We start from the raw sequence: 16,745 nt of genomic DNA, 5'->3' as shown, positions 1-16,745 counted from the left end.
CCCAGGTGTTGTCCGTGAAAGCGCTGCGTATTTCACCGACCGAAGCTGATCGCGCCCGTGTGAATGAGCCCTAAAATAGATCCTATTTGGCCTGATTTCTCGGCTGACAGTTTCTCATTCAAGTCAATGGATGCACCAGAGAAAAAAACGGAGCGCGAATGACGGATGTCTGTTGCTAAGCAACGCTAAAAAGTCTCCTTATGTTGTGTTCTTTTTTTTTTTTTCTTCAAAAAAATGGAGGAAACATGAAAGTAAAGATAACCGCTCCGACTCCTGCGGGCGCGCCAGCTACAATCCGTCCGTATTTTTATTGCAGACTGATATCGGACACGCCTGTCTGTATACGGCCTTGTAGGAGTCGTGTCAACATGCAGAATGCGGGGCGGACAGCGGATCGCCCCCCTGCTCTAGAGCTGCAGCCAGGGGGATATTTCCCCCATAGCGTCCACTACAGGAAACGTGGTTTACATGACGGCCATTCATCCTGCACTCACAAAGGATCGCACGCAGTCCGCTCTTATGAGCTGTAGAGGGGGCGGCCCTGAGCGTTGAGCCCCTCTCTGTGATGTCATGGCCCTCTTGGTTCACTCCTTACGTCGGGCTCATAATTGGAAATGATCTCAACTGTGATTGTATCAGATTAATTAACAATAATTATTAACGATGTAAACAAATGGCGACACCTACAGGTCAAAGAAGGAGCTGCAGTCGATGGAAATGGCGTAGAGCAATGGTCCACAACTACAACTCTCAGCATCCTTCATGGGTGACACGACCCTACGGTATCGCAGCACTCCACCGGCGCAGGGAACTGCGTATTGGCATTTTTTTTTTGCCTGCGCATAATCCGTGTATTTTACGCATGTGCTGTACATATGCGATATAACTGCATATTTACTGCTTCCGAACGCAGTCAGGGAAAACAATCGGGCTGAACCTGCGGAATACGCGGTAAAATAAAACATGCTGCGGTTTTTTACACGCAATAAATGTGCGCAAGTGTGAACGGAACCGTGAAAATCAAGGCACTTTCATTGAAGCCGTTTACTGTGTATTACGCCTGCGTAATACGCAATTCAAATACGTTCGTGTGAGCCCGGCCTCGCTGTAGCGGTTACATCTGGTACGTGAGGGGGGTCACCAGTACTTGAAATGGCGCGTGGTTGATGTGGCCGGGCTAAGGGTTCTGGCATAAGCCTGCAGACAAGTTGTTTCCGAGCCTGACAGGTAGCGGACCGCCGTGATGTCATCCAGCCTTCCTGCTTATTTGTGCGATTTGTCCGCTCGCTGCCCTCATTTGTTAAGCATGTCAAGTTCTTGACTAATAACCCGTGAAATCCGCGAACGTCCGCCGCCGCGTATCGCGTCTTCTCTGAAAGCCTTCACCTGCCAGTGCCTGTAGAAGAGCCGCCTCTAGTCACATCCAGAGCTGCACAGCGCTCTCGAATGATAATTCGGCTCATCTAAACAGACTCTGTGGCGAACGACTGTATAAGGCTTCATCCTCGTCCGAGCGCGGTGCCGCAGGGGGTCCGCGGCTGATTCTGCATGTCAGCCATTTTTCATGTTTGCAAAAATTACTGAAACCGAACCCAATTCAGTCTTTTTTAAACATTTCTTTGCAGTGAATCAGAGGCAGCGCACAGATGGCGCTCTGTGCTGCACGGTGAGGGGGCGAGGCCTGCCCGCACGTCGGATCACAGTACTTCATTCTACGTTTTTTTACAGGATCGGCGTGAATGAGCGCTGGGGCCCTTTATTTATGAATGTGTTCTAACAGATTTGTGTCTAAAACGGCGCCAGAATTAAGGCGCACAGAGCGCTAGGCACATGTACAAATGGTCTGGGCCAGAGGTAACATGACAGCTGGTCTGGGATTGGTTGCCATGGGCACACTGCTGAGGTAAAATGAAAGCTGCGCTGTGATTGGATGTTATATATTATATCGCTGAGGTAACATGAGAGCTGCGCTGTGATTAGTTGCCATTTCTTTGACTGCTGAGGTAAAATTAAAGCTGTGCTGTGATTGGCTGCTATGGGCATACTGCTGAGGTAAAATAAAAAAGCTGCGCTGTGATTGGTTGGTAAATATTATACCACTGAGGTAAAATGAAAGCTGTTCGTGATTGGTTGCTATGGGCACACTGCTGAGGTAAAATGAAAGCTGTCCTGTGATTGGTTGGTATATATTATACTCCTGAGGTAAAATGAAAGCTGTGCTGTGATTGGTTGGTATATATTATACCCCTGAGGAAATATGAAAGCTTCGCTGTGATTGGTTGCTATGGGCACACTGAGGTAAAATGAAATCTGCGCTGTGATTGGTTGGTAAATAGTATACTACTGAGGTAAAAAGAAAGCTGCGCTGTGATTGGTTGCTATGGGCACACTGCTGAGGTAAAATGAAACTCTGCTGTGATTGGTTGGTATATATTATACTCCTGAGGTAAAATGAAGCTGGTCTGTGATTGGTTGCTATGGGCATACTGCTGAGGTAAAATAAAAAAGTTGCGCTGTGATTGGTTGGTATATATTATACTCCTGAGGTAAAATTAAAGCTGTCCTGTGATTGGTTGCCATGGGCATACTGCTGAGGTAAAATGAAAGCTGCGCTGTGATTGGTTGGTATATATTATACTCCTGAGGTAAAATGAAAGCTGCGCTGTGATTGGCTGCTATGGGCATACTGCTTAGGTAAAATGAAAGCTGTGATTGGTTGGTATATATTATACCGTTGAGGTAACATGAAAGTTGCCCTGTGATTGGTTGCCATGGGCAACAGACAGACTTCCTCTCAGACCGCTTCCATATCTGTGCGGCGCCGGGATGGCTTTCTGTGACTCGGTCTGTATATGTGCCAACCTTTTGTTGTGTTGTTTGCCCGTGAACAATAATGAGCAAACTATTATAGGTGACACCCTACGTGGAAAATATAACGACTCACCATCGTGTGGCGCTACATTGTGCTGCGGACACTGACTCTCCCTCGCCGTCCGCTTAGTACTTTATCCTGCGCACAGTTGTAGACTGACAGCACAGGGACGGCTCCGCGGCCGCCGGCCTTGTTGGGGTGCAGGGATCTGTTGGGGTACAGGGATCTGTTGGGGGTACAGGGATCTGTTGGGGTGCAGGGATCTGTTGGGGTGCAGGGATCTGTTGGGGGTACAGGGATCTGTTGGGGGTGCAGGGATCTGTTGGGGGTGCAGGGATCTGTTGGGGGTGCAGGGATCTGTCGGGGTGCAGGGATCTGTCGGGGTGCAGGGATCTGTCGGGGTTCAGGGATCTGTTGGGGTTCAGGGATCTGTTCTGCACAATCGTTCTCTGTGAATGAGAACCAATGAACATTTGGTGTTTAAACCCAACAATTAGCGAACGGCCAAGGCGGATTCTCATGCTTGCATGGAATAAATAACGACCGGATTAGCCTCCATCGTTCGCCGTGTTTTGGGGCCGCGGATGTTTGTGCGCCGTGTGTATGGCCATCTGTATACAGAATAAAAAAGCTGTAAAGCACATGGCCGCCCGAAGCTCATGGACCCGGCAGATTATACGTGAGGACTGACGCCAGGCGGACATGCAGTCATTTCCCCACATGGACCCTCATTCTGCGTGCAAAGTATGAGCGGTTAGGATGTTGATGGAACACACGGCCGGCCTGAAGACCCCCGCAGCGCGGAGCGCCCCTTGTGATGGAGGGATATAATGTCACAATGATCCGGGGCAGAAGCGTAATATAACCGGGCATTGTACAAGCATCTCCAAGGTACAGCTCTGCTCCAGAAGACCTTCTCATCCTGGGATATACAGAAACAACCCCGAGAAGATGTTCGTTTCTACAATCCTCGTCCTGCGGTTCCATCTCAGGCAGATCTGTAATGATGGGAGTTGTGGTGATTAGATGGACGGTCTTGTCACCAGAGGCCCTAAAAGTGGTTCCCCCTTGTCCTATAAGAGGCTCTCGGAGGCTCCTTGTGTGTAGTGACCTCTTCTTCTGCTTGTAGAGCTTGTTGACCACTAGACGCCTCTACGACGCAGAGAAGAGATTTCACCCCGTTACCAGAGGGGGGCGCATTATTGAGATGTGAGAAGCTGGATGGTCGTATCCATGAATTGTCCCCCACCGGGCCGTTCTGACCAGACTGTTAGGAGGTGTTGGGACCAGTGGATGAGGGCACACAAGGTGACCGGGCTCAGGATCCCCCTACAGACCACCAGTAGAGAGGAGCATCTGACCAGACTGTTAGGAGGTGTTGGGACCAGTGGATGAGGGCACACAAGGTGACCGGGCTCAGGACGCCCCCTACAGACCACCAGTAGAGAGGAGCATCTGACCAGACTGTTAGGAGGTGTTGGGACCAGTGGATGTGTAAGGGCACACAAGGTGACCGGGCTCAGGACGCCCCCTACAGACCACCAGTAGAGAGGAGCGTCTGACCAGACTGTTAGGGGGTGTTGGGACCAGTGGATATGTGAGGGCACACAAGGTGACCGGGCTCAGGACGCCCCCTACAGACCACCAGTAGAGAGGAGCATCTGACCAGACTGTTAGGAGGTTTTGGGACCAGTGGATGGGGGCACACAAGGTGACCGGGCTCAGGACGCCCCTTACAGACCACCAGTAGAGAGGAGCGTCTGACCAGACTGTTAGGAGATGTTGGGACCAGTGGATGAGGGCACACAAGGTGACCGGGCTCAGGACGCCCCCTACAGACCACCAGTAGAGAGGAGCATCTGACCAGACTGTTAGGAGGTGTTGGGACCAGTGGATGTGTAAGGGCACACAAGGTGACCGGGCTCAGGACGCCCCCTACAGACCACCAGTAGAGAGGAGCGTCTGACCAGACTGTTAGGGGGTGTTGGGACCAGTGGATATGTGAGGGCACACAAGGTGACCGGGCTCAGGACGCCCCCTACAGACCACCAGTAGAGAGGAGCATCTGACCAGACTGTTAGGAGGTTTTGGGACCAGTGGATGGGGGCACACAAGGTGACCGGGCTCAGGACGCCCCTTACAGACCACCAGTAGAGAGGAGCGTCTGACCAGACTGTTAGGGGGTGTTGGGACCAGTGGATGTGTGAGGGCACACAAGGTGACCGGGCTCAGGACGCCCCCTACAGACCACCAGTAGACAGGAGCGTCTGATCAGACTGTTAGGGGGTGTTGGGACCAGTGGATGAGTGAGGGCACACAAGGTGACCGGGCTCAGGACGCCCCCTACAGACCACCAGTAGACCGGAGCGTCTGACCAGACTGTTAGGAGGTGTTGGGACCAGTGGATGAGTGAGGGCACACAAGGTGACCGGGCTCCGGACCCCCTACAGACCACCAGTAGAGAGGAGCGTCTCATCATCCGACAAGCACCAGCAGCTCCAACTGTTTCGTTGTCTACCATCCATAGACAGGTGGTGCCATCGTTACACCCCTGTGTCTTTCTGAACCATTTCCAGGCGTTTGGCTGAGGGACATTTGGTTTTACCCATTAGTTGAACAGCTTCTGAAGCCCACCGTTGCTTCTGTTTGCAGTGATGTCATGAATGATGAAACTGGACGCTACGGAGTGGAACCAGGTTGTCTTCAGCAACGAATCCAGGTTTAGTTTTGGCGCTGATGACAGCAGTGTTTGTTTTTGGAGACTTTGGGGTGAGCGCCAAAATACTGCTGGTGTGATGGTCTGGGGAGCCATTGCATATGGCAGTCAGTCACCCCTAGTGGTGGTACGAGGGATAATGACTGCTCAGCAATATGTTTAGTACATCCTGCAGCCACATGTGTTCCTCTCATGGATTCTTCCAAGAGGCAGCAGGATAATGCTCGGCCGCACACAAGGGGGTCACAGGAATGCCTCTGTGCCCGTCTGTATCGCATCTTGTATCCAAGCTATAGGTGGTACAACAGGGTACTGGAGCCTTGATGCCAGCCCGTTTCGCATCTTGTTTCTAAGCCAGAGGCTGTACAACAGGGTACTGGAGCCTCCATGCCCATCCAATCAACGTTACAACCACACAGAGAAAGTTTCATTGTACTCCAACAACTTCTAGGGGAGGAATGTTTCTGAAAATGAGTGTTACACACACATATATATATGTGTGTGTGTGTGTGTATGTCACCTCTTTCTGGATCTCTGCGCCCTGTAATTCCTACAAATAACAGCTCCCCTGATTATAGTAATTACGTTGGCGTTCATAAGCAGGAATGAGGATACCGTGCTTCTGCCCCTAAATAGCAGAGCTCCGGCTGCAAGCCCCCGGTGAGCGGGGAATAGACATGGCCGCCATCTACTGGAACGTGCGTCACAATGTGACGGTGCTGATCTCTATATTTTTTGGTGCATGGTGGTTGTTCCTAACACGCTGCTTTGTGACCGCTGAGTAGGATGACCGCAGCCCAGGAACAGAACATACCTCAGGTTGCATATGGGTGTTTTAGGTGGCCCAGCGGAAAATGCATGAACGATGAACCTACTAACCCAGAAAAACACAGCAGAAGTGAAGACTTTGGGCCTCATCCGTTAATTGTCTCAGGGTATGTTCACAATGTGAATTGTACCTAAAGAAAAATATCAAAAAACGTGGATTTGCAGATTTTCCCCTGTTGGTGGACAAAATTCCGCATGTGGGGTTCTGCCATGGAAACGCTGGTTTGACATGGGCGCCTCCAAACACGGGATTTTCTGCGTTGGAATTCCCCACTCACATTTCGCCATTCCGCAGTGTGAACGTACTTTAAGGGGGCGTTTACATGGGTTTTCCCGCACAATTTGCGTGTTGCGAGATGCAAGAGAAAAGAAGCCATTGTTCTTAATGGGTGCATTTATATGTGCGAAGTTCATCTTGCCGCGCTGCAGGAAAAAGTGGTGTGAGAGAGAAATTGCAACATGTCCTATTTTTGGCGATTCTTTAGGCCTCCTGCAGACGGCCGGGTCGGATCCCGCTGCGAGAATCCTTTGTTTTCTGCGCGGTCAAATCGTGGCTGTCTGCATAGGATTGCATGATCTAATGCAATACATGGCAGCGGGCACGGGCGGAAATTCGGCAGGAAATCCCACCGCGGAATTTTCGCCTGTGTGCAGGGAGCAATTCTCCCCAATGGCAGCCAAAAACAAGCCGATTTGTCTCCTTGACTCTGAATGTGACCCTTCCCGAGGGAGTTAAACATTAGCACAAGCACCAAGCAAGCAGGAGGTTAATCATTAACTGAGTCCTGGCCCCGTATTGCTGCTTCTAGGACCAACCCAGAACCCTCTCCTCCAGACGTGGCTCCTCCTCTGCGCTGTTCTATTCGGTATATAAGACTGATAGGAAACCGTGTCTAACGGAGACCAAATAATTCTCCATCTCCCGTTCTGACCTGTGATCTGTCCACGTCTCTGTTCCTACGCGGTTTTTGCATAGAAGATCAAAACCCGAGACACAGTTAGCACTGGAGAGAAGCCTTAGGCCAAGTTCACACCTGCTTTGGAGTCTTTGTTCTGAAGTTCCGTCGCAGATATGGCACAAAGTTTTTGGAAGAAATGGTGCTGCCTGCACTTTATATTCTGGTAGCTGAGCGGAAACCGAACGGAGTCCTTTATAGTCAGTCGCATCCATTTGTCGCTGTTCAGTTCCGTCATAAGACGGATTGGTTGGGCCAGGGGATTCTCCCTTCCTGCTCCCCAAACAGAGCTCCTGACACACATGTGAAAGCAGCGACACATTGCAGGACGCTTACAGGATGCGAATACTTACTAATACGGTCTGACAGACACTGCAAACTTATACCTCATTTACACAATTATTGAATGAAAGCCTGAATGAATTAACTTTTTTGCATAGAAATACTGAGCATTTAAACATACGGATAATTCGTTTAAATCCTCTCCGTTTCCCCCATTTGCTAAAGTAAACCCTGTATATGTTCTTCAGGTGGGTGGGTGTTGATGCGAGGAATCTCTGGCTGGTATGGTTTTACCGCAGGCATGAGTAGGCAAGTACTCATTGTGTTTATGCAAACCAAAAGAATCGCCCCTCCCCTGAAGTTGTTCAGTCTTACAAGAAAGCAAACGAACGAACAACCATTTTTATGCTGACACTCTGTGATAAATGAACGATTAGTGCCCGATGGCTTTGCATTTACACGTAGCGATTATCACGCAAATTCGCTTGTAGCTCTGCAGAATGATAATTCTGTCAAATTTTAAGAAGCTCCGGTCTGACTTTAGAGCAGCTTTTAGGTGGCTTCGTTTACGGACGGTGACGGTGCATGGAAGTGCCGTAATGACCCGAGTACAAGAGGCGTGAGCCAGGGGAAATTATAGTAACACCGGCAATGGAAATGCCACACTGCACACGGGCGGATTTGCATTGTGGAGTCCACGGTGGGCGTCCGCCTTAGACTCCGCAGCAAATACCGCCCCGTAGCATGCTGTGGCAAATCGGGATGTCATCTCCACGAGCAGAAATAGATTGCTGCGATTCTGGGCTGGGCTATGCACAGACTGCTTCTATTGAAGTCAATGGAAGCTGTCCGTCCCGCGGCACTACCGCAGTGAGCACTGCGGAAATATCGCGGGATCCGCGTTATCGCCTAGCGGCAGTGGCGACTGTGCATGCATGACGGAGTGTCGACTGGCACATCCACAGCGCAGAAAGAAGCCTCCAGACAGGTGCGCAGGGGTCCCTGGCCGGGCAGCGGGTCTGACCCGCTCCCAGAATTCTGCATGTGAGGTCTGACCCGCCCGTGTGCAGGAGGCCGTAAAGTGATTTACATGCTTTGTGCCACATTTACTATGTACTTTAGAAAGTTTTGTTTGTTTTTTTGCTGTGTCATTAAAAGGCGGCTTGACCAAAATTGTGCCAAAGCTTGTGGCAATTTTTTGGGAGAAACTAAGTCAACTAAAAGGTGATCTAAACTTGAACTAGACAGTCTTAAAATTTGACAGATGTGTCATTCAGCAGCACTACTGTAATCTCGTGCAGTCTAAGAGTGTCTCGGTTTGCACTAATTATTAGACACTATTAGTGAATAAGCCTCATTACTTGTAATAGGTTTTAGGAACGACCTTCTCCGGTGCTTTGTGACCTCAGGAGGGGCATTCCTCCACTACAAACAGTACATAGAGGGTATTGTGTGCCTGTCGGGGTAATGTGTACCTACAGAAGTCTTAATGCTGCCTTATGTGACAATGACACCATTACAGAGAGGACGGACCTTCCCGGAACATCACAGGCCCATTGTTGGCTTCTCGTAAGATCGTAATCGCATCCTAGTTCTGCAAAGAGCTGTTCTGTAGATCCTCGTGCTGCGGGCCGTCCACTTACCAAATAATGGAAAGTTTTAGTAGACATTTGTTTCATTTCATGACTTTTTGTTTGTTGATAATGAATAGACACATTGTGACATTATGTTAGGGTTTGCAACAGTTTCTAGTTTGCCTAAGGCTGCCTGCACACGCGCGTATGGTACCTAAATGTGCTTGCGGATAGGTGCAGATGCGTGAAAAATCACGCGCTGATATACGCGGATGTGTTGCGGAAAAAAACGTGCAGAAAAACCAGCAGACACCCTTATTGTAAACCCAACCCCTAGAGAACTGCCCATTCCTTGGAAAACAGCTTAAAAACCAACACCCAGACTCCGTTTTGTCCCTCTTGCTTGTGCGAGCACCGTTAAATTATTCTGGCAACATGCTTTCACCCGGTGAGCAGATGTCTTTGGCCGCCTGCACACGCGCGGAAATTCCGCGGCAGTTTTTCCCGCGGGATTTCCGCCACTGAAAGTTTGCATAGGAGTGCATTACAATACGCACTCCTATGCAGATGGCCGTGGTTTGGCCGCGCGAAATCTCGCGCGGCAAACAAACCGCGGCATGTCCTATTTTTGTGCGGGGCTCACACTCACCCGGCCGCCGGCTCCGGTCTGTGCATGCGCCGGCTGCGCGGCAGCCGGTACATGAAAGAGTCGGGGCCGCCAGGCGCGGGTGAGTACGCGCTCGTCTCTGCAGGCTCTCGGGTCGGGTCCCGCGGCGAGAATTCTCGCTGCCGGATCCGACCCGCTCGTCTGCAGGCGGCCTTTGTGGGCATGGTTGATCCATGTAACTTTTCTCAGGCGCTTCTCCAGCGTGACTTTATTTCAGTCGCTGCAAAAAAAATTCACAAGAGGAATTCATTACTACAGATTTTGCATTCTTAGATCCTGCATTGGCAAGAAATCCTACCTATCTCCCTCTACAAATTTGCCTGTGAAGCTCTGTGCTGTGTGTTGGGACGCCTCCTACCACGCCTACTTCCTGTAGTCATAGCAACCAGTGACTCCATCCGCAGCTGCACTGCGGATGTACTGCGTGAAAAAACACACCTATTCACTTGTATTGGAGGCTTCACGCGCAGAATCCGACCCAAATTAGAACAGGTCGCAGATTTTTTCACGCGCGTGAAAAAACGCGATACACATCCGTCCGTCTGGGGACAACTGCGGATCCTCATAGGAGTATATTGGCTGCGGTCTGGGGCGGATAATGTGCCTAAAATAACGCGCTGGAAATTCCGTTCGTGTGCACTCTTTGAGAGGAAAGTACATCAGAAATCTCTCTCCTGATAGTTTGTAACAATGTATCAGTTTGGAGTCCTGCTGCAGAATTTAGCACAGGGCCTTAAGGGCGCATGCCCACGAGTGATGCGGGATACGCATGGGAGTACCGCAATTAAAAATAAAGTGCCTGCGTGTGATCACGGATTTCCGCGGTCTCCTTTAATGCTATATTAATGGCGACCTCGCGCTGCTTAAATCCGCAGAAAATAGAACATGCTGTATTTTTTGGCCGTTCGCGGAAATCTACGGTAGAATTCCGCATGTGAGCATTGGCAGGCAGAAAGCTGTTTGGTTCAATAGAACCAAAAAGCTGCGGAATTCGCCCGTCCGTGGGCATTCACCCAAATAGGGGGTGTTTTTTGTTAGCAAGGAGGCATGAGCGCCCTGGACTGGCACATGTATAACTTACGCCAGATCAGACCTGCTGGATATTTCTGTGCACAGAGCAGCTGAGATGCGCCTAATTATGCGTGCCTCGTTATATATTAGTCTCATCGAGTGCTGGTGGGAATAATAAGGCCAGCGTTTGAGATGCTGTTATTAGGGTTGTCCGCTTAGAGGCAAGTTCTTAAAATCAGATCCAAAAGATTTAAAACTCTAAAACAAAGGTTCCTTACCCTCCTCAATCTCCGATGATCCAGTGTTGCAGCCCCTCGGTTCCTCTTGTCTCAGAGTGGAAGTCAGGTGACTGCTGCCTACCAATCAGAAGCTGCGATATCGCTGCCCTTCCTCTTGGCATCAGCATTTAGATTCTGGGCGTCAGGAGTTTGAAACGGTGGCGCTGCGGCCTCTGATTGGCAGGCAGCAGTCACCTGACTTCCACTGTAAACAGGCAAAGCGTGAGGCTGCAGTGCTGAGTGGCTGAGGATGCAGAAGGGCTCTGTCCCGCAGCCATAGTGTGTATTTCAGTCCTTGACTACGCAGCGTATTCTTGGACCGAAATACGCTGATTTCCTGCATGTTTCTGCTTATAAACAGTCTTTTTTTTGCACATAATAAAAAAACGCAAGAAATCCTATTGAGTTTGTAAATAAATTCACAGCAAATCCTCCAGTTTCCTGCGCATTTCCGCATGCATATTAATTTCAGTGGGCTATTTCGGTAAGGTAGGGAATAGCGAGTTGAATGGTGGGGGTCCAAACACTGGGATCATGACAACGGGGGTCTCGAAGGTCCCTGCACAGAGCATTGGTCAAGCATGCGCAGTGCTGCTCCATTCATTTCAGTGGGAGCCCCAGGCATCCCAGAGTTCAAGCACTTGGCAATCGACGGGGTCCCATTGAAGTGAATGGAGTGTTGCCACTCCATTCATGCAGAGACCTTCAGGACCCCTGTTTTCTGGATCAGCAGGGGCCTCAGGGTTAGATAACCTGGCATGATGTGGCATGACCTTCAATAGTTTGTCCAATCTGGATACTATAAATGTAGCAAACCCCCAACTGTGAGAAGTATAAGATCTCTTCAGCTTCTGGATATAAAGCATGAATGTTCCCATTCACTGTCAACAAGCAGAGACCTTGATAACATAAGTCGTCAGAACTTTTTATTGCATGATGAATCATCCCCTTATGGGGGTTGTTAGTTTGGGCATCCCCACTCTATGCCCTATGGGGTCCTGTGGGCAGTATAAGTGAGGAGTCGCCTGCCAGGACTCCTCCATTACCCAGAGTGCAGCTCTGCAGGGAGTCGCGGATCATCCATATATTGCTATGACATAATTGATTTTAGTGCCTGATGAGTAACTGAAGTCCATTTCCCTGCAGCAGATCGTCGAGGGACCCTGGTAATGAAAAGTGATGTAGTGGTGCTGTCATCGTCCCTTGTACCCCCCGTGCAGTGGGCTACCCCGTACCCCATGATGGTGCCCTGGATGATGGCGCTGGTTTGGAGCTTTGTTTGCTGCGCTCCAGATGTTGCCCTTGTTTACAAGAATTGTGATGTCCCCGGCCCAGAATAGCAACCAACACAAGTATTTGTGGGCGAAGCGGCCGGGACCTCGGACGGGGACTTGATGTAACCGCTGCAGCTTTGCTGGGCTGTTTTGTCTTGACTCATGCTGTAAGGATGCATATGTCGCTTACATATGCTGTTAATTATTGCACAACACACCAAATGTCTTGTTTCATTCTTGAAGACATGATCTCTACTTCATAGTTTGGCTCCGGTTTTCCCGGCCTCTTATCCCTAATGTGATTGAGTAACCAAATCTGTGCGGACAGCTGCAATTAGCGGCACGTATAGTGATGGCTACTTTATAGTTGGCGGGCATACTTCATGAACTGCCCCTGTCACAACAGCCTCGTCCCCACCAACACCAGGATCAACACACTGCTCTGAAATACTCTGTGCTGCAGAGCATTGTGCTGCTTTTACTATGTAGCTCTGCAGTCTGCCGCCTCCCACCAGATTAGCACATTCCTGAAATACTCTGTCCCCCTGGGGTCCGGCTCCTTCTGTGTAGTTCTCAATCTATGACTTTCCATATGATGTGCCCTGAAATACTCTGCTACTAACGAACCGACACCTTTTACTGATAATTAATCCACGGCAGAAATAGGATTCTGCGCTTAGGAAATCTGCAGTGGGGCAAATCAGCGTGCCCCGGGCATGTGAAGTAGGCCGCACTGTGTGAACTATGTCGCACATTTACTTTGTAGTGTAACATTAAACAAAAGGTTAACATGGCGAGGATTTTGGTTAGTTTGTGGCGTCTTTTGTGTTGGTTTGTTATCTGAGGCGGTAAAATGTTTTCATATCTACTTTTCTTTTCACAGGATCTGGTGAAGGTTTCGGCAAAATCATTCAACGCTTCCCGCTAACCGACTGGAGCGACACGCCGTTCCCGCAAGGAGTAGAACTGGTATGTGATAGTTTGTTCTCTCTTTTATCAGCCGTGTTTACAACAACGTGTCAATCACAGCATGATATTAACGGGTCAGGGTTCCTTTTTTTCAATGGGTCATGGTCACTTTTGATGTGGATAAAATGATATTTCTACAGGTTAGTGGTTACTTTTGAGTAAAAAAAAAAATTCTACTATGCTTAGGTGCACACTAGCCATGAGCTGCGACCTTACACTGTCCCATTTACACTGAGGCAGCACGCTCACATGCACTCTCATGTCCTATTTCTCATCTGTGAGATGGGCACGAATAGGACAAGCCATGAGTTTTGTCACACGGACCATTGGTCTGTGTGAGAAGCCGCACTCTACATGTCCTCATAGCCCTGTAACGGGGCCATGCGCTGTCCGTGAATTAACACAGACAGCACACGGCCCCAAATATGCTAGTGTGCGGGAGGCCTAAGTTTCAGACCTCACTCTTCATTTCTCCTTTTTCAGCCTCCCTAATATAAAGTTTACAACCTGCTCCTAGTTTGTCTTTTCTCATGTTTCCCTCCCAGTAATAGACGCTGGGTATGAGGTCTGTGAGTCCAGAATGCTGCTGCCTTCACTAGCTTTCCTGTATCAGCACATCTTCATTCCTGGACTGATGTGTCTTTCTACAGCCCATGAAGGATCTTTTCTACCTTTGTTGACAGACACATGCTGAGGAGTCTGTCCTCCTGTTACTGATACTAATCACTGATACCTTTTACATGGAGTAATTTAGTATCTTAAGTTTGTGCTTTACCCTTTTTCTCCTTGTGATTTCCCTCCTATCTGCAGCTCACGTGATCTGCCCTCCCTGATGATTTGGATGCTTTGATCTGTGCTCATCCTCCTCACCCCCTCCCCACTGTAATCTCTAACATTTTAGCTAGCTATACATTTAAGCAATGATTGCTCACAAAGCAGCTGATCTGTAGTCTGTGGGAACTTTTGTTTGATTGAACACACCAACAGTAAAGAGGTAAAGGAAGAAAATGTCCAGAGGTGTGATAACGTATAATAGCATTAAAGAAGTAATACTGACCTACTCCTGACTCCTCTGTCACTTCTGTTCCTCCAGTGGCCGATCCTCCACTGGTACTTGCTTCTGGGTGCATGTCCTGATGGTCATGTGATCGCTGCAGCAAATCATCAGCTGTGCTGCAGCGATCACATGACCCTGTGTCAGGATGTGCACCCAGAAATGAGGACCATTGGGGGACTGTCAACCGAAGGGGATGGCAGTAATAGGGGGCAGGTGAGTGTCGCTACATTTTTTTGTGGTTTGAGAATGGGTTGACCAGTAAACGGCATAGATTAGGTTTGTCCGCCATCATCCATCTTGTTGGTCACCCGATATAACCAAAGTCGCATATTTTAGGTAGGCATTATCAAGTCTTTAGAGAAGAGGAGGGGAGAGCCGAGAGAGCTGGCAGAGCCGGGACCACTGCACTGTTAGAGCTATGAGATGCTATCAGTGAGTAGTGGTCCCCTACCAATGTTAAGAATGAAGGAGACCCCACGCTGCTTTAGTGCTTCCTCCTCTGCACACTGGCGCCCCGACCAGCTGACCATGCCAGAAACTGCAGCTGAACCCATTCAGATAAATGTGGCTGGCTGCAGTCCCTCACACAGCCAGGTGTCTGGGAGCGCCACTGTGCAGAGGCCCAAGCACTGCATTAGCACGCCAATTCTAGCAACATCCTATCACCTTATAATGTGGGAATAAGCCTTTAAAATCTCTGTTTTTCATCCGAATCTCCTCTTTCGTGTGTCTGCTGCGCTTTATTTCTGGGTGGAGGAGCTCTCAGTCGGATCTTCTCCCCCTTGAGTGTCTGCCATTTCTTTCCTCCTGGAGATAATTGAAGCAGCGTGCGGGATTTGGTTCACCTTTATAGATGTGGACACTATGTACAGAATGCTGAGCATAAGCTTCTCTGACCCCGGGTCAGTACTTGGCTTTGCTGCTCTTATTTTGTGCTAGTTAGCCAAAACCATTTTTGTGCTTTTTTTTTTTTTTAACCTCTGTAGGCATTAACCATCACAGCTGTCCATAGGCAGAGATGTATCATTCACATGGAGGTGGGTGGAGAAATACGGCTGCCCATAGGTAGCGATGTATCAATTACATGGCGGTGGGTGGAGAAAGATGGTTGCCCATAGGTAGCAATGTATCATTCACATGTGGGTGGAGGAAGATGGCTTGCCCATAGGTAGGGATGTATCATTCACATGGACGTGGGTGGAGAAAGATGGCTGCCCATAGGTAGGGATGTATCATTTACATGGAGGTGGGTGGAGGAAGATGGCTGTCCATAGGTAGGGATGTATCATTCACATGGGGGTGGGTGGAGGAAGATGGCTGCCCATAGGTAGGGATGTATCATTCACATGGAGGTGGGTGGAGAAAGATGGCTGCCTATAGGTAGGGATGTATCATTCACATGGGGGTGGGTGGAGGAAGATGGCTGCCTATAGGTAGGGTTGTATCATTCACATGGAGGTGGGTGGAGGAAGATGGCTGCCTATAGGTAGGGATGTATCATTCACATGGAGGGGGGTGGAGGAAGATGGCTGCCCATAGGTAGGGATGTATCATTCACATGGAGGTGGGTGGAGAAAGATGGCTGCCCATAGGTAGGGATGTATCATTCACATGGAGGTGGGTGGAGAAAGATGGCTGCCTATAGGTAGGGATGTATCATTCACATGGAGGTGGGTGGAGGAAGATGGCTGCCTATAGGTAGGGATGTATCATTCACATGGAGGTGGGTGGAGGAAGATGGCTGCCTATAGGTAGGGATGTATCATTCACATGGAGGTGGGTGGAGGAAGATGGCTGCCTATAGGTAGGGATGTATCATTCACATGGAGGTGGGTGGAGGAAGATGGCTGTCCAAGGGCGATTCTCACACACACTATCTAACCCATTGTGATGTGGTGAAGTATGGCTCGTGAGAACGACCGATTGGCTTCAATCATGTTATTCCCATGAGCGATGTTTATCCTCGGACCAACAGTAAGCCGTATTTACACGGACGAGCGCGATGTTTTCCAAAAACTATTTCCAGAAGTGTCTAACCGTATCTACGGGGAAATGCGCCACGTGTAGAAAACGTGCACTTTATTTCCTCCCTTTCTCTGCAGAGATCTTATCTTTTCCCCTCTTACTTGCTCCAGTCTGCATTTTCACAGCGATGGAAAAAAAAAAAAGCTTTGAAGCCGTTCGCCTGTGAGATGATGCAGTGAATGTTCCGCTAATCCAGTCGTTTGTTCGCCACGGCTGGACGGGCCTGTAAAACAAAG

At 49.4% G+C, this 16,745-nt stretch overlaps 1 protein-coding gene across 4 annotated transcripts in view; it reads left to right on the top strand.

Moving 5' to 3' along the window:
* SBF2 (SET binding factor 2) overlaps positions 1-16,745 on the top strand; it is a 300,830-nt gene that overhangs the window by 39,656 nt on the left and 244,429 nt on the right. For all 4 annotated transcript variants that reach the window (XM_066583539.1, XM_066583538.1, XM_066583537.1 and 1 more), the window contains exon 2: positions 13,342-13,427. In XM_066583539.1, coding sequence (XP_066439636.1) covers positions 13,342-13,427 — 86 coding nt within the window. The remainder of the gene's footprint in view (positions 1-13,341; positions 13,428-16,745) is intronic.

Source organism: Eleutherodactylus coqui, chromosome 11 (assembly GCF_035609145.1).
Source record: "Eleutherodactylus coqui strain aEleCoq1 chromosome 11, aEleCoq1.hap1, whole genome shotgun sequence".
In the NCBI taxonomy this organism is placed as follows: Eukaryota; Metazoa; Chordata; class Amphibia; order Anura; family Eleutherodactylidae; genus Eleutherodactylus; species Eleutherodactylus coqui.
The sequence above is the reverse complement of the archived record's forward strand: the minus strand, read 5'-3'. Positions and strand labels throughout refer to the sequence as shown.